We start from the raw sequence: 18,427 nt of genomic DNA, 5'->3' as shown, positions 1-18,427 counted from the left end.
AAAGCACACTTAAGTTATCATTCAGTGTGTTTTTTCCAGTTTAAATCACCGGGTCTGTTTGTTTTGGAGAGGAGGAGACCTCTGCGGATATTTCGGTTCCCACTAAAAACCTCTTGAACAATGAACACTGGAAACCGGGAGTTCACGGTTGGCACATTGGAGAAGTTTTAGCTGGTTGCAGTCTGCAGGCCTCATTCTTAGATGCTTCTAAATCCTAAACACCACTGTTTTAACATATTCTCAACAACTGGGGAAAAGAACACATCAAATCATCCACTGAGAGAATACCAGCAATGCCCCCTTCCCTAAGAGACAAAAATATTGTCACTGTATCAGCAAGAAAGATTTTTTAAAGCTGTCTACACGCTGGTTTGGTAACATACTGGAACTGGATGATCTTAAAATGAAAGTCTACTACTTGTCATATAGTATACTGATCAGCTGTGGTAGTACCACTGGACACTCTTGTAATGTTCTTCTGCTAAAAGATAATCTTCCTCTTCTTCTTGTTATGCCCCCCGTTTGTCTCCCAAGCATGCCCACCAATCACATCCAGTCTGCGTGTTGATGTCCTCACTCAGCCAACGGCTCTCGATCACTCTCTGTCACCTCATTCTGTCCAGATCCATCCTGTCCCTGCCTGTCAGTCAGTCAGCAGGCAGCTCGTTGACTGTTGCATGACTTCTTCGATTCTTCACTTTGTTTCGGTAAGGGGAGGGGGGATGTAGATTTTAGATTGCCTGTCTAGTTTGTGGTTCCCCCCCTCCACTCTACACAGAATTCTCAAGTTCTCAACCATCAAAAGTTGAAAAGGAAGAGCTCTTCATGGTGGGTGACGACGTTTAATGAGGATGATAATGATGTCACGGCTGGTGACATCATCACAGTGTGCCAGCCAGCAGAACAAAAGAGGGCTCTGCCCGGTCTTCCTAGCTGTCTTGGCAGCAGCAGAGAGAGAGGGAGAGAAAGAGCCACCAAAGATTGATGTAACCATTCGGCTTTCAGTTTAATTCTGCCTCTCTATTCACATATTCAAATTTTCCTGTGTGAGCATTTTGATTTGTTCTGCCGACTTTATATCTCTATTACTGCCTGGAATGAAAGCACTCCGTCAGTTCATGCAGGATATCCGGTGATTTGGCTCCCCATCCCAAATCTTTGACGCTATTTAAAATGTATTGTTTTCACAAAGATGCCTGTGCCCAGCCTCTGTCTTCTCTCTCCTCATTCTCTCTCCTCTTTCTCTCTTCACTGTCTCCCTCCATCTCTTATTCCCTCACCCTCGCTTTCTTTCTCGCTCGCCTACATCTCTATCTGTCCTCTTGCAGGACTCGGAGAGAAAGGGCTTCATGAACAAGCTTTATGCCATTCAGGACGTGTGCATCAGTGTGCAGAATGCACTGGATGAAGTGGCCTCCTATGGCGAGAGGATAAAGAAGTGAGTCGTAAGCCCGCTCCTCGGCAGCGGGCCCGCTCCGCTCTGCTCCGCACGTCCCAGTGGCTTTTTTTTTTTTTTCTTCCGCAATGCCAGGTTGCCCCGCTTCCCCTTGCCAGCCTCACTGGGTATAACTCAGTGCTGCTCTCAGGAAACACTGCCAGCGTGACACCCGGCCCTGAGAGACAAACACACAGGCTGTCTGTCTTTATGTCCATCACATCTCACTTAACCCTGCATGACCTCTTAACTGAATCATGTACATACTAGATTAAACACATCACTGCACATGCACACACACACACAAAACCATTTAGTCACTGCACACTCCTGCATACACGGGCGCCTTCACTTTTGCATTGAAACATTCAAAGCAAAGGGAAGGCAGGGAATTTAGTTTTGATTAAAAGCTGCAGTAAAAAAAGGAGTCAGGCTACAGGTTCCTTCTTTGGTTACGAGCAAAAACATTTCAAATCAAGCTGACACATTTGTGACCCGTGTTTTTGTAAAGTTGAAAGCATTTTACTGATTAGATAGTGTGAATTGTATTGAGTTGTAGCCCATTTTCACCCTGCAATGCTGACCTATAAGACTTAGGGGTGAAGTTATTTCCCTCCACACAGTTCCAGTGAGTGTGATGAATTTATAGTGCAGTGACATCCAGATCAGCTTGTTTGGGTTGGAAAGAATTAAAATGCCCTCCCTGACTCCACTCTTTACTCTTTCTCTGCGTGTTTGGCTGGACTGAACTTTGCCATGTCTCCTGATTTTTACAGTCCCCTTTTTTTCTTCTCTCATTTCAGCACATTTAACTGGACTGTGCCTTTCTTAAGCTGGCTGGCCATTGTGGCTTTCGGAGTGGCCACCATCATCATTTACTTCATCCCTCTACGATACATTGTGCTAGCCTGGGGTGAGCTAATGTCAAGGAATGTGTAATGTCTATGTACATGTACTGTAAGTGTAAGTAATTCACTTTGAAAGGTATAGTTCAATACAGAGCAATGGTGTTTCTATGTCCCATGCTGCTTTTTGTCTAATGCACTTACACAAAACGAATACAACAGTCATAGAGGCTTTAACAGCTTCTATGACATACAGTATGTGCTGATGTCCACTTCTTTTTCCCACCTCTTCCCAACCTGCCCTCACCGTTTGTCTCTCTCTACAGGTGTGAATAAATTCACCAAGAAACTGCGAGACCCTTACACCATTGATAACAACGAGCTGCTAGACTTCCTGTCCAGAGTGCCCTCAGATGTACAAGTGGTGGGTGAACTTTCCACTTTCATCTCTGTCTCATCTTTTATATCTTTTTGACAACACATCTGTCAGTTCCAGACAACGGCAAGGGTTAGGGCTCCTTTTATTATCTCCTCTGTCTCTAACTCCATCCTTTTGCTTTTCTTTTTTCATCCTCTCAGCCGTTGGCGCCTCTCTGTTGTACTTTTCATGTGTGGTGAACTCACCATCCATTGTTTTAGCCACACAGACGTCTAATCTAATTGTTTCAAAGTCGTTCCTGTGTTTTTCTATTAATAGCTTCCTAGTCTAATTCAATTTCCACGTACATAACTGGAGCTGTGTAATAAGATAACGAGGTTAAGTGAGTTTAGTGCCCAGCATATAACTAGGTTGATTGACTCCATACACATGCACTCACACACAATTACAGTTAGCTGTTGTTTCCCAGCTCTGCTAGTAATTGGAACAGAGTGTAAACCAACAGTTAACCAGCCCCATGCGGTTTTGCTTCTACATTAACCGTGAGATCAGATTAACTTTGTGGCTAAAGACTGTAGATGCTTCGTTAGGTAAATATAGGTGTGCATGTGTGTGTGTGTGTGTGTGTGTGTGTGTGTGTGTGTGTGTGTGTGTGTATGTTAAGAGTAACGTGCTGTGCTGCTCAGGACGGAGTGCAGTTTAAACTGCAATTAAGCGGCAGCTTGTGAAAGTCGTTGTGTTATCCAGCACCGATGGTGTCCGCTGTGGCCGTTAAGCCCTGCTGTGCTAAGTTCAATGCACACGCACATGGACGCACACATAAACACACATGCAGGCTGAGGCTCAACGACCCAGGGCCTCTGATACGACCAATCCCCTGCCACATCAGCGCTGACACACTTCCTCTTTGATCGCTTGTTGCCCGCAACTTCTTTCATCTTTACAGGGTCATAATCCTTGCTCTCCTACACACCCCAGCCAACCCCCCGTGTTCTCCCCCTTTCGGCCCTCGTGCAGTTTTACAGTGTCATAGTTTACTGGGGTCTGCTTAAGCAGTAGGCACAAGGCAGGTAGCCAACGGCTTAAATGAGATCAAGCTGTCCCCTCTGGTGAAGTGCAGCCACCTTACACACCTGGAGCCTGGAGGAGCAGAGCGGTGAAGGGGCCCAGGCCCGGCAGGTATAAGGCCTTTACAAGGCCCCTAATGAGGGCCTGCTGGCTAGGGAAGGTGGGGGCAGACATGCTGCTCTGGTCTGGTTCCCGTGCTGCTGGAGTTGTGCCTACTGTATAAGTAATACTGTAAGTGCTACTGTAACGGTTATTGCTGCAGCTGTTGGAATGGTAATTGTTGCCAGGTTTCACTGACAGTTTGGAGGCTTACCAGGTAATGAGGGTGAAAGACCAACGGAGAGGGGTAAGAATAGATTTCAGGGGAGGAAAGGTGAGGATGGAAATAGAGAAACAGGAGGTGGGATTAGGACAGAAAGAACAAGCAGGGTTGATTGATCATTGGAGAGGATTAGTTTGATTATTTAGGGTGGGGTAGTCTTGTTTGTATCAATAAGGCCAATGAAATTTAGAGTCACTGTTCAGCTGGTGAAGAACTGTGCTGATCACATTCTCACTGAATCCAAAGGTTAATTTTTTGTGAAGACACCCGGCTCAGCGGTCATTGACTAAAAACAGACCAGGACGTTCTGCTCTGCGGTGCATCCCGCAGCTGCCTCCGGTGGTGGGTTCACCTCATTGCCTGCCCCTGCCTCACTGGGTCAAAACCGTCCGTGGGGATTAAGCCCTTTAGGCTCTCGGATGATGCAGAGAGGTGCTGGGGTCCAAATGGAGCGTCCCCTCATGGGCACGTGTCCATAGCACCCGCTGGCATTGGTGCAGGGGCCCACTATGCCTGATACCGTGGATGACTAATGAAGTGCTATTTCAGGGCCCTGGTGTGACCTAACACACATACATAATCACACACACACACATGCTCTCCCAGCAGTAGTGTATGTGAGGTGGGTTGGGGGTGTTTCAGTGCAGTGTTCCGCATCATTTGGAGGTGCTTCAGTGCAGCAAGAACTGATGAGGTTCTAATGACTTTATATACAAAGGGCATCCACACTGGGCCGCAGTCCATCATAACATGTGTTGCTGTGCTGCACCACAGTAACTGTTCTGATAGTTTTGTCATCTTTCATTTATCTTAAAAGCATACATGAAAGTACATAAAAGAAACTTTGCATTTAGCCGAAACAACAATCCAAACGTAGCTCTTTAAATCAATGACGCCGGGCCCCTAACAGCTCTGTCAAACACCCTTTAAAAACCAAATCCCCAGTGGTGCACAGGAGCTGCAACAGGCAGAGTTACCTTTTACCACCTGAACAGTTTACTTAAATCATTATGTCCCTCTGTGAGCAGCAATTGTAAAGGCTGGCATGGTATGTAGAGCATGTGTACATGAAAGAGTCACTGTCCCTCTCTGAGTAACACTTTCTCGTATCTGGTTTGGATCTTTTACCGGCGTACGCTATCGTTATGGTCATTATCAGGGAATCCTTCATGTCCTCTTAAACGAGGCCAAACCGAGCACCTTTATAGTGCTAAGTATTCCCTACCTGGCGTTTGGGAGGTGTCAGTGCACTAGTATGTTTTACGACACCATTAGCCATGTGAGCTAGGGAGTGCGTAAGCACGGCCAAGGCAATTAGCATGCCAAGTGGCCCTTTATGATCGGTGTAAAGGAGCTGGATCAAACCCCCAGTACAAAAATAAGCATGAATTCCAATTTAGCGCCTAATGAGCAGTGGGGAGTCGGGTTAATATTTTTAGACAACATTTATGTTGGGGATGAAACCTCATCGGACATACGGGGGTCAAAGGCAGGGTAGTTAAAGGTTGAAACGTTGCCAGATGCCATCACTTACATCTACCAGAGGTCTCTCTCTCCTCCGCTTTGTCCTTTCCCACTTTTGTGACAAATTTAAACATTTTACTGCGAGTGGCCAATTAGTCACTATTGAGTATGTGTCGTGCCACAGCAGTTAATAGGCGAAACTTTTCTTACTTTGTAATTTTTTTTGTTCACTGATTTATGTCACCTTGACATGCCTTTTCTTTCCCCGCAATAGACGAGAGTGCTGAATCCTCCGATCTGCAGATGTGTGAACTATACACAATAGTGTTTCCCTGGAAACATTTAATAACCCTTATGCTCCATTAGGCGTCACATGAGATGAAACCCGCTGAGTTTTGTGCTCTGGAGAGGACTGGAAAACAGAATAACATAGTATCATTAAAATGTTGCTCCCTAGCCTTCCTTGACTTTATTTACTCGCCTATTTTCCTTTTTTTTCACTCACTGTCACCCACCTTGGTTTCGCCTTGTCTGTCTGCCCACACTGGCATCATCAAAACACAGTCAAAGGTTCAATGTGAGAGGGAGAGAGAGAATGAGAGACAGTGAGAGAGAAAGAGAGGAGCAGGTCCCGGGATGCTTTGTGGGTAACACCGTTAAACGAAGCACGGTACACGGCGCCCCTTCAGCAGAGCACACTTCAAAGCCTGTTTTGCACTTGTACTGTCAACATTTGGGAGAGGAGAGGAGAGGAGAGGAGAGGAGCGAGGGTGGAGCAGCCTTTGAGCAGCGCTGGGTCTTTACCCACTGCCTCTCCTGTCGATGTTCGCTTTAAGCTCCCCACTCGCTCTACCAAATTGCTTATGTGTTCGCCGCATTACCACACTTTTTTACTTTCACCCAATTCCGGTTTCTTTTATTTTGCTAACGTCCCACTTTCTCCTCGTCTACTCTGCCTTTTCTTCTCTTTTTGACTTTAACTAGCTCTTGTTGTCTGCATGGGTTTGGTGCCTGTGTGTGCTTTTGTGTGTGTGTTATTAGGTGAGGTGAGCGGGGGAGCCAAGGGTATAGCATCAGGCAGGCCTGTCACCTGTAAGGTGGAATTGAACCTGTGACGCATGAGCCCCATTTCTCTTGGCTGGCAGCTTTTCACAGAGAAAACTCCTGTTTGATTGAGATATTGTTTTGTTTTTTTTTTTGTTGTTGTCTTTTTTCCCTGCACCCTTTGTTTTTGTCGATCCCCTTCGCTACTCTTCATGAGAAACAAAACCCTACTTTCTACTGACATGCAAACTTTTCTTTGTTTTTTCTGCACTCACAAATAGTTTTGTTTGGACAGGAATGTCAGCGCTCAGAATTAAATTGCCGTGTTCCTTTTTTGCTGTTGTAGGCGTTTGGCCGTGTAATGGGACCACTAACAGCCAGTGATCCCGCTCAGTACCTGTCCTACTTTTGGATCCATGGTAGCTTGCAGCAAACGATGAGTGAGAATGAGTTGCATATGGAGAAACATTTTGATAAATGAATAGTTCATACATTTTCCATAACCGCTTACCCTATCAGGGGGTCGTGGGGGGGATGGAGCCTATCCCAGCTGACACTGGGCAAGATGCAGGGTACACCCTGGACAGGTTACCAGACCATCACATGACTGGCACATAGAGACAGACAACCATTCACGCTTACATTCACACCAATTACCTAGCCTGCATGTCTTTGGACTGTGGGAGGAAACCGGAGTACCCACGCAAACACAGGGAGAACATGCAAACTCCGCACAGAAGGACACCTCCACACCCAGGACTGAACCCCCCACCCCAGGTTTTAAATAAGAACCCTCTTGCTGTGAGGCAACAATGCTAACCACTGCATCACTATGCCGCCCTAAATGAATAGATGAATGATTTAATTCACTCATGAGTGAAAGGTACTGGCCCTGACACACCAAGCCGGTGGTCAACCATCAGTCAATGTTGGGTCATTGGCGAGGGTCTGTCGCCTTAGTTTTTGTGGTGTTTCCCACACGTTGGCACTAGTAATTCTGGGTCAGCCGTTGACGGCTGTTTTTCGGGCAATCCAGTCCATTGAATCCATGTTGGAGCTGACAAAGCCCGTTGGTGAGTGAAATCACTCTGATTGGCAGTTCAACTGTGTTCAGTGCACGAAAAAGAAGCAGATTTAAGAAAAGCGAGCAAATGTAATATACTTTGCTCTGTTATGCTGTTAACCCGTTGACTTGCTAACTAGCATCTTGAATTGGTCATGTCGGTCATCCACTTTCCCTGTTGAGTACAGAGTACTGCCTCCTACTGGTATGGAGAGTTACATCCTCTCTCACAGGCGCAGAACATTGTGCTAGTTGGCCGTTGGCTGTAGTCTTTGCAGTGTGTTCAAGCGCAACTTTTTGGCCGAGACACAGGTGACGTGAGGCGACCTTAAACAGCACATCTGTATGTAGTGTAGTAACATGGACATAATCTCTGTTAATATCAAATAACTGCAAGCAAATTCACAAAAAAAAATCAAATCACCATGAATGCACCGATGTCATTGATTGTAGTCAATGTTGGCACTCTGCCAGGACTGTCATGGTCCTCTAACCAAACTGCCACTGCATTCACACAGACACACACAGATGGGGCCATATAAACCCCTCTCTGTCCCCTGGGTTTTTCTCCGTTGTCTGCTTTAGTTGGCAGGGCTATAAAAGGATCCACACCCACATGAGAACAGTATCTGTCATCACCCGAGTGTCCACAGATCTCCCTCTGTCTCACCCAGTCTCTTCTTCACTCTCATTGTTTTCTCTCCTGTTTCCTTTGTTGGTTTGTCCCGCTCTCTGCCCTGCCTCCCTACATCTTTCCATCTATTTCTGTCCCGTCTCTATTTCGTTTCCCATCATTCCTTTTCTCCCTTGTTTTCTCCACCTGGATTATTCCCTCGTCGCCTTTCAGGCTACCTCATAGTCTCTCTTTCCCTCTCGCTGTATTCAACTAACCACTTTTATTTGTACAGCTGTTTAGTAGGATGTTAGTTTGCCTTGTGGACAGTGAGGAGTATCCAGATCTGTATCAGTGCAGTCTGGCTGCCTAGTGAGGCGTAGAGAGCAACACATGCTGGCCTAACCACTCTGTAAGCACCTTAACGAGACATTGGTGACCACCACTGTGAGACAGAGGAGCAGAAATACCCCACTGTATGTGTGTGTGTGTACCTGTGTGTGGATTTGTATGAGAATTTAATGATACAGGAGTAGCAGGGTGTTGTGTGTCTGCGTGATGTGGGAGACGCAGGTGTGTGTGCTCTCTTTGCTGATATGTGTATGCATGTGTCTTCATTGGTGAGACACACACACGCGTCTCTTTGCATCTCAGATTTATTGCAGGCAGAGGATACTGGAAGGCGTCATTGAAGCGACAGTGGGAACCAGTAGAAGATGGATGATAAAGGCTCGTTCCCAGCCAGTGCTGAGAGACGCTGCTGTTGCCGTCCACAGCAGACAGACCCACCATGAGACAGAACAGAGAAACCATATTGACGTCAGTTTGTTGTCTGCCTGGAGAATCAGAGAGGGTGTCAGTCAGTCAGACAGGCAGAGTAGCCTACAGTACATCAGCCTAGGAAGGATCCCACAGACGATACTGGCTCTTTGGTGCTGTGACTGTTAAGTTGTGTTTTTTTTTCCATTAGTATTCTGATTCAGTGGCTAGTGCTTGTCAGTGTCTTGAATCTGTCTAGGCTAGCGACTGTATTTGTGTGTGCGTGCACACACATCTGAAAGTGAGAGACTGCCAGAGTGACAGTCTCTGGTTGTTGACGCTCAGCCACTGTGATGCTGTTGCGTCTGAGTGTCCATCACTTAAGAGCAGCCTCTTTCTAAGCTCTGCTCACCGTCTTTGCAAAGCATCACATGAAGTGGGAATCAGTTCCCTGTGGGAGAAATAGGTGACACTCCCTCAGTGATAAAGCAGATCATTAGGGTTGGGCAATGTCTACCGAATTGCACATGAGGATGCCCATTACGAAACATTGCAATGGAGGTTGATATGGTTTTGTGTGTGTGTTTGTGTGTGTATTGAGGGGTGGGGTGGGGGGGGGCTCTAACGGGCTAAAGGTAATATAATTGTACATACTTTCTTTTATAATTTTTATAGTTTATATTTGCACCTCCATAACAACACGACTGAGTGGTAAATAGTGTGATTGAATAACCTGATTTTCCTTCAGTAAATCAGGTGCAAGGAACTTTTATAATAATTACAATAAACCCATTCTTCATTTTTTGAACTCTCTGAGTGACACTTCTTGTAATAAATATTCATCAGTTCTAAGGCGCTAAATGTTGGTACTTCAGTTCTCCACCTTCAGTTGCACCTTCAATTGCTGATAAATCTGAATTGTTACTTTTTAAGCAGGCAATGAATGCCATTAGCGCCATTGCAAACCCACCCGCTGTTGATGTGGATTTTTAAATCATGACGTCGGGCTCAGTGGTTGATGACTGTCAGTTATCGGCCCAACATTACAGGGCATTTACTGAAGTGATTGTCATGTGCCACTAAATTGTTAATAATGATACAAAAGTAATCATGAGATATTTAATGTCTTGGCTATTAATTTAACCAATACATTACATGAATTACATAATATTAAATTACAGGATTAAAGGGATAGTTTTGGGAAACAAAAATCAATGGGAGCTAAATGCTTGATTATTTCTTTTTGGTATGGTGACAGCAGGTCAACAAGACTCCAGATGGTCACTGCTTCTGATCATGAAATGGTCCAGAGCATAACCCTTACATAACCAGAACTTGCTGTTTTTACATTAGGTGGATTTTGTAATGTGTGGGCACTGCAAGGCCAACTGTTGTCAGTCCTTATACTGAGCTAACCAGCTGTTGGCTCTCACTTCATATCTCGTTGACACCTATGACACCTAGAGCGGTATTATTCTTCTCATCCAAATCTCTGCATGAAAGCAAAAAAGTGTATTTCCCAAAAAGTCTAACTGTTTAAGTTAAGCCTGGGGTAGGGTCAAAGAGTGTAGACATGTAGCAAATCTGCTTATACTTACATGACTGTCACAACATGCATAAGAGAACAACTAACATGAACATAAGGCTTTATAGAAAGTCAAATTCTGCTTTTTAAAAAGCTGTATAGCTCAACAGGTAGAGCATGGCATCATTGATGGTGGGTTTCCTTGTTATTCAGGGTGTTAAAAAATATGCACACTGTGATGCTTTGAACTAAAATATCCATCAAATACCTTGTGTCACACTTTGTGATCAAACCATGTCAGTGTCAGCATGTTTCCTTCTGCCATAAATATCTGAACAGTGTTTTTAAGGAAACTGGAAATTCAGGACGTTGCTCTGTTCCTTTTTCTGTCTGTAGCTGAATCAGATTAAATCATCCAAAGTAGTTAAAGTTGATGCTGTTCTGCTCCTAATGGCTGACAGGTGCTCCACCTGTGTGCAAGGAGACATGAGCCCCATCAGGTCAAGTCTTCTATAGTTTTTATTTATTGTTAAAAAGAAGAAGGAACGCTCCACATAGATAGACAGACTGCTCTCTGATGCTGCAGTTGAGCCAGCCTGAGTTGAGAGAGAGAGAGAGAGAGAGAGAGAGGGGTAGAAGAGATCGCACGTTGCTGTTTTTTCTGGGATTTTGTACTATGAATGATGCAAACACAGTGAAAATCTCTAGTGTTCTTGTTTTCTCTCTGGCCTTCAGACAGTATACATTTTCTAATGAACATTTGGATTTTTATCAGAGAGGTCAGTCTGTCTTACTTTTATAATAGGCTCTTTATTAAACCGCACATGAATTGAGAGTCAATACTTTTGTCCCTAGTTACATGTTTAGCCATATGAAGGCCCTGACATATACCAGCTACACATGATCAGTAATAAGTTGATACTTGATACTTGACTGATTGATATTGCAACAGTATTATAGGGTTGACTATTGGTGCTTTCACAAAATATTTACACAGCAGTATTTTTAGTAAGTAATGTGGATATAATGACTAAGTGGGTAAAGGAAATTAATACAGCAGCTAGAACATTCAGGTACATGGCTCTGCAATAAGGGTTGCTCGACGCCTGGGGCAAGGAAAATGCCACATTGGGCTAGCAATTCTAGCGACTCAAGTAGCTAAGGAGAGAGCCATCTTGCTTCCTTCTCGTAAAGACAAAGTTTATGAGCTGAAGTGCAAGAGAGCATTTCTGTTATCCTGTAAACAGAAGCTTAGTTGATTGGCATCAGAGGATGTAGGTTAAACTCCAACTATGTGTTGCACAGTTTGCACCCCGAGAGCAAGGCGGATAAAAGAGGTTGTTTTTCCCTGACAACTTTAGTCTTTGTTGCCATTTGATAACCACTAATAAGTAAAACAGTTTGTATAGGGGGAGATAAAAATTGACTTTGGGCAGGTAGATTTCTGACCCAATTGCCCAAAAATACCATTAACATTTTACCTTAAGGTAAGTTTAGAAAATTACATCACCTTAGTGTAATGCAGCCTTTAAAACCAGGAACAGACGACACTTAGAATATAACGATATCTGAATTCTAAGATGATATACAGTACAGGCCAAAAGTTTGGACACACCTTCTCATTCAATGCGTTTTCTTTATTTTCATGACTATTTACATTGTAGATTCTCACTGAAGGCATCAAAACTATGAATGAACACATGTGGAGTTATGTACTTAACAAAAAAAGGTGAAATAACTGAAAACATGTTTTATATTCTAGTTTCTTCAAAATAGCCACCCTTTGCTCTGATTACTGCTTTGCACACTCTTGGCATTCTCTCCATGAGCTTCAAGAGGTAGTCACCTGAAATGGTTTCCACTTCACAGGTGTGCCTTATCAGGGTTAATTAGTGGAATTTCTTGCTTTATCAATGGGGTTGGGACCATCAGTTGTGTTGTGCAGAAGTCAGGTTAATACACAGCCGACAGCCCTATTGGACAACTGTTAAAATTCATATTATGACAAGAACCAATCAGCTAACTAAAGAAAAACGAGTGGCCATCATTACTTTAAGAAATGAAGGTCAGTCAGTCCGGAAAATTGCAAAAACTTTAAATGTATCCCCAAGTGGAGTCGCAAAAACCATCAAGCGCTACAACGAAACTGGCACACATGAGGACCGACCCAGGAAAGGAAGACCAAGAGTCACCTCTGCTTCTGAGGATAAGTTCATCCGAGTCACCAGCCTCAGAAATCGCAAGTTAACAGCAGCTCAGATCAGAGACCAGATGAATGCCACACAGAGTTCTAGCAGCAGACCCATCTCTAGAACAACTGTTAAGAGGAGACTGCGCCAATCAGGCCTTCATGGTCAAATAGCTGCTAGGAAACCACTGCTAAGGAGAGGCAACAAGCAGAAGAGATTTGTTTGGGCCAAGAAACACAAGGAATGGACATTAGACCGGTGGAAATCTGTGCTTTGGTCTGATGAGTCCAAATTTGAGATCTTTGGTTCCAACCACCGTGTCTTTGTGAGACGCAGAAAAGGTGAACGGATGGATTCCACATGCCTGGTTCCCACTGTGAAGCATGGAGGAGGAGGTGTGATGGTGTGGGGGTGTTTTGCTGGTGACACTGTTGGGGATTTATTCAAAATTGAAGGCACACTGAACCAGCATGGCTACCACAGCATCCTGCAGCGACATGCCATCCCATCCGGTTTGCGTTTAGTTGGACGATCATTTATTTTTCAACAGGACAATGACCCCAAACACACCTCCAGGCTGTGTAAGGGCTATTTGACCAAGAAGGAGAGTGATGGAGTGCTGCGGCAGATGACCTGGCCTCCACAGTCACCGGACCTGAACCCAATCGAGATGGTTTGGGGTGAGCTGGACCGCAGAGTGAAGGCAAAGGGGCCAACAAGTGCTAAACACCTCTGGGAACTCCTTCAAGACTGTTGGAAAACCATTTCAGGTGACTACCTCTTGAAGCTCATGGAGAGAATGCCAAGAGTGTGCAAAGCAGTAATCAGAGCAAAGGGTGGCTATTTTGAAGAAACTAGAATATAAAACATGTTTTCAGTTATTTCATCTTTTTTTGTTAAGTACATAACTCCACATGTGTTCATTCATAGTTTTGATGCCTTCAGTGAGAATCTACAATGTAAATAGTCATGAAAATAAAGAAAACGCATTGAATGAGAAGGTGTGTCCAAACTTTTGGCCTGTACTATATATGATATATATCATATCACGATATTGATAAATTGCCCAGCCCTAGTTACAGTGCGTTCTCTCTGTCTTCTGTCTCCTTCCCATCTCTCTGCCCTTTCTCTCCCCACCATCTTGCCATGCTGAGATGACTCTGTTGTCTCTCCAAGCTTTCCCATGAGGCCTTGCCCTGTTCTCTGTTTGTTTGTGTGATCCCTTCCCTTAGGCCACTGTCCCACATCTGTGGAAGTATGTGTGTACGTGTATATTTGTGTGCGTCTGTGTGCGAGCATGAGTGTATTTGGAGCTTTGAACAGTGTACATGGATTGTGTTTGTATGTGTGTGTGTGTGTGTGTGTGTGTGTGTGTAGATGTGTGCATGTGAGTGTCTTCATGTGCATCTCTGTGTGTACGTGTGTGTGTATGTGTGTGTTGTAATCAGTGTGTAATCCCTTCCCTGCGGCCACTGTTCCACACAGCTGGACTCAGAGAGCCTCTGGAGGGTTTCTGTGCTATTCAAGCATCCTTTGCTCTTTCCACCTGACCGGGTGGTGTGTGTGTGTGCGTGCGTGCGTGTGTGTGTGCGCATGCATGCCTGTGTGTGTGTGTTTCTGTGTGTTTTAACAGGTGCAGTACCGAGAGCTGAAACTGGATCCCAATCCCAGTCCAAATAAAAGGAAGAAAAACAACCCCGGGTAGATGACTGTGTCCGCCCACCAACTCTTCTCTTCTCCATTTTTCTTCTCGTGCTCTATTACTGGACACTGAGGAGCAGAGGAAGACGGCTCTGGACCTGCTCGCCTCAGTTATCCTTCCTTTTTTTTTAATTTCCTTTTTTCTTCTCTTAAACCGTTTTTTCTGTCTTTAATTGCTCATGACGTACAGTACAGTTTCCTGAGGTGTAATTTTTGTATTAAAAAAAAGGACAAGTACAAGAAATATTCTTATTACCATTATGCTTTTGATTGATTTTAAATGCGAGTGGGAAGGATGGATGGAATGACCTTTTTCTGCCGTATGAGCCGCTCTCCTCCTTTTCTTCTCTCCATCACTCTGACAGCTCCGAGGACTCTGTCCATCTGCTTGCCACAAGTGTCACACAATGAGTAAAACGAGTTTCAGCATTTATACACACACCGTCCCATAAAGACATTTTCAGTGTGTCCGTATTTATGAGAATACAAGCCTTATACTATCATTCTGCATTATCACACTGCAATAGACTTTTAAGGTTATTGTTTTTTTTTAGCTCAAATTGTAGTTATTAAATGATTTTGGTAATATGTTCATATTTTCTAATTGTTTTTGTACTGAAGTATCTTTTGTTTTGTTCTTCTCTTGGATGTGGTAATGATGTTATGTTCCCTGGCAGTAATTTGGATTGTTTCCACTTAACTCAGCCAGCCAAGTTGATTAGCAATTATGGTAGTAGCCTCCAGATACTATGTCCTTCTACACAAACACAAACCTGGACCAACAGGCTGAGGGCTTGTGGTGCTATCTGTGCTTTAATACAATGGCCAAATTTGCTTTTTTTTTTAAAAAAAAGATATTAATCCAGAACATAAAAAAACAATCAAACCACAGTGGGCAGTGGTATTAGTTTAAAGTACAGTGAGTCTGTTCCTCTTAAAATAGATTGCGATTACATAATCGTCATTAAAAAAAAATACCCAGAGGGAAAAAAAGAACAACACTAGAGTTGGCGGCAAACCTGCTCACTTCTAAATGTCCAGATAATTTAGCTGTAGCCTCGTTTAACCCCTTAAAAACATGTCAAAGTCCACTGTCAGTCAATCAGTGAGACTCCTTCTCCGTCTGTCAGGAGCAGCAGACTGGGCCTTCTGCCGTCTTGGTGTTAATATAGATGTCACCCAGTCTATGCAGAGTGTCGCCAGGCAGGCAGGCCTTTAGGCAGCCACAGCCCCTAATCTTGTTTGAAAGGCTGGTCTCCTTTCCTCTCATCTCCCCGTGCGTTTGCCTCGGCGGCCACACAAGACAGCATCCGCACACTCACACACACAAGCATGCATGCAGACACCAAAATAAAAAAATCAAAAAAGAAAGAAAGAAAACCGTCCTCTCACGTGAATACACTGCTTCTTTAAGAGATCTCGCGTACACATACTGTACCTACTTGCTCACAGATGAAAGCATAACATCCCATTTGAGCAGGCACATTCTACTCCCTCTCAGGCACACACACACACACTCACACAAACATGCTCTCTGTGATGCTGTGCCCCAGGCTGGCTGCCCTCTCCATCTGCCCCACCTCCTGTGCCCACAGCTCAACTTTGATCTGTCTTTTCAGAGACAGAGGCTTGTGTATGTGAACTGTGCATGTAAGAGTGTTTGCGTATACACGTTTATGCAATCAAAGACACGTTGCTTTTCTCAGCGTCGGTGTGTGTTACAATTGTATCTCCCCTCCAGCTGTAGACTGATGCGTTAGATTCAGTCGATGTGTGTGTCAGCATGCAAAAGTGTGCGTGTGTGTGTGTGGTGCAGCACAAGTGCCAGCTGTTATTTGGTGTGGAGTTTGCTGGTGTAGAGGGCCGTCAGCTAGATGAGCAGCAAGTCACTGTGTGACAAGGCAAGGCTCTGAGGGGACTTTGGCCTGAGATGTCAGGGATGGAGGGATGTGTGTATGTGTGTGTGTGTGTTTTATGCTATTTCAGATCCCTCTTCCCATCATGCTTCTCTGCGTTTGCTCTCTCTGCGGTTCCCTCATTCGTCAGTGAGCGGGGTTGCGACCCTGTCTGAAGGGACGGTCTCCTGGGCTTCTTGCTGAGCATCTGTTGAAAGATCACAGCTCAGGCTACATTTGAGGAGGTCTCCTCTCATCCTACTGATCCCTTCCTCCACCCCCCCCCCCCCCCCCCCCCCCTTCTCCATTTTTTTGTTCCCTTTCCCCTCTTTGTCTGTGTGTCCGTCTCTCTGTCTGTCTTTATCATTCTACACCTCCTCCCCACCACAACTACAGCTCTCCTCTGCCATTTTGTCATCCTCTCTGCCCTGCCTGTCTGCTTGCCATCGTCTGTACCCCCCTCCGTCTTCACCCATCCATCTCCATGCTTAAATATCAACAGGCTTGGATCTGTCACTCCAGAGGGCCATTGATTTTGTTTTGTTGTTTTGAGGAATCCACTTGAAAGACAATAACAGACTGTCCCCTAAGAGCAGCGTCGCAGACTGATTATAGCCTCCTCAACAAACACACTCTGTGGCTCGTGAAGGATGGCTTTTTATAATGCCTGAAGGGACTGTTTGAATACCTGATATATATGTGTCTACTACTGTATGTAGTTATTTTACAGCAAATTGTGGTGACTATTGTGTGGTATTGCATCCAAATACCATTATTTTGTTATTTATTATTGGGTTTTGGCTCTGTTTGCAAGCAAACCAAAGTGTTTTTATTTTGTATGATGTAGAGAAAATAAATTATATAAAGGAATGTATCAGACAGACAGCTGTAAAGGGAAAAAAAGCACTTTTATTTGCACCAAGTTGCAATGAGACTATTTATTTTTTAAATAATACTGTACATAGCTAACTACTTAATTTATGTTTGTATTTTATACAGTATGCCTGTTGATGGTCTGGTGATGATGTTGTAAAGTAGGTGTATGCCTGCATCATTTTATAAGATCTGTCTTTTTTCCGCCTGCAACGTTGCCTGCCTGTGACATCATCTTCATGTGCCCAGTTCTGACCAATGACATTTTGGAAAAGGAATAGAGAGCTGAGACATGGGTTGGTCAGGAGGGGGTGAGAGAAAATATGATGTATATTTCCGGTTTGAGAACTGAAATGCATCTGATGTATGTTGCTTATTTTGAAAGAAAAGAAAAGAAAACAAACACAAGATTAAATATTTTTTATCATCTTCAAAGTGTCTGGATTATTGCGAAATTTGTTTTCCACTTCAGCACCAAGACTGGAAGCAGCAAAGGGAATAGACGGCTATTCATCTCAGTCTGAGATACCGAATACTTACACATTTCAGGTTCAGATCCCTCTCTCCTTACTTCTGTTGCTCTATCGTCGACTCGACCCACTCCAACAAGCAGGGCTGAGCACCTTCAGGAAGTGGTTCATTCATCACTGCTGTCTGTGTGGCTGAGACCCAAAGTGAACATCAGCACCCCAAGGATCTCAGACCAATTTGACTTTGGCCGGAACTGGTTCTATTCTTTCACTCTGGCCCCCACATGAAGCCACTTCATGTGTTAGAGAATGATTCATCCTTAAAAGGACAGTTCACCACAAAATTAAAAATACATATTTTTCCTCTTACCTGTAATACTTTTTATCAGTTTAGATTGTTTTGGTGAGAGTTGTTGAGTGTTGGCAATACATTACTGATAGACTTTTCATCAGGCTTAGTCATTGTGTTGGGTTTTTGGCAGCTTCTTCTTCAGCTTAAGCTTTAAATCAACTAAAGATACACATATTAAAGGGACAGTTCACCCACAAATCAAAACTACATATTTTTCCTCTTACCTGTGGTGCTTTTTATCAGTTTCGGTTGTTCCGATGTGAGTCGCTGTGTGTTGGAGATACCGACTGTAGAGATGTCTGCCTCCTTTTTAATATAATGTAACTAGATGGCGCTCTGCTTGTGGTGCTCAAGGTGCCCAAAAAACTTGACAGCAATGTCTCTTTCCTCCTTCCATTTCTCAAAATAATCCACAGATCTTGTTGTGAGC

The 18,427-nt window shown here is 44.2% G+C and overlaps 1 protein-coding gene across 7 annotated transcripts in view; it reads left to right on the top strand.

Annotated features, from left to right (window-relative positions):
• Nucleotides 1-17,610, top strand: part of LOC117252108 (multiple C2 and transmembrane domain-containing protein 1) — a 179,318-nt gene extending 161,708 nt beyond the window's left edge. For 6 of the 7 annotated variants that reach the window (XM_033618797.2, XM_033618795.2, XM_033618796.2 and 3 more), the window contains 4 exons: nucleotides 1,329-1,438; nucleotides 2,239-2,348; nucleotides 2,607-2,704; nucleotides 14,340-17,610. In XM_033618797.2, the coding sequence (XP_033474688.1) occupies nucleotides 1,329-1,438; nucleotides 2,239-2,348; nucleotides 2,607-2,704; nucleotides 14,340-14,411 (390 nt within the window). In that variant the 3' untranslated portion in view covers nucleotides 14,412-17,610. The remainder of the gene's footprint in view (nucleotides 1-1,328; nucleotides 1,439-2,238; nucleotides 2,349-2,606; nucleotides 2,705-14,339) is intronic. The other variant, XR_013492037.1, reaches the window with a different exon arrangement.
• Nucleotides 17,611-18,427: the final 817 nt, after the last annotated feature.

This window comes from Epinephelus lanceolatus, chromosome 9 (genome assembly GCF_041903045.1).
Source record: "Epinephelus lanceolatus isolate andai-2023 chromosome 9, ASM4190304v1, whole genome shotgun sequence".
In the NCBI taxonomy this organism is placed as follows: Eukaryota; Metazoa; Chordata; class Actinopteri; order Perciformes; family Serranidae; genus Epinephelus; species Epinephelus lanceolatus.
The sequence above is the reverse complement of the archived record's forward strand: the minus strand, read 5'-3'. Positions and strand labels throughout refer to the sequence as shown.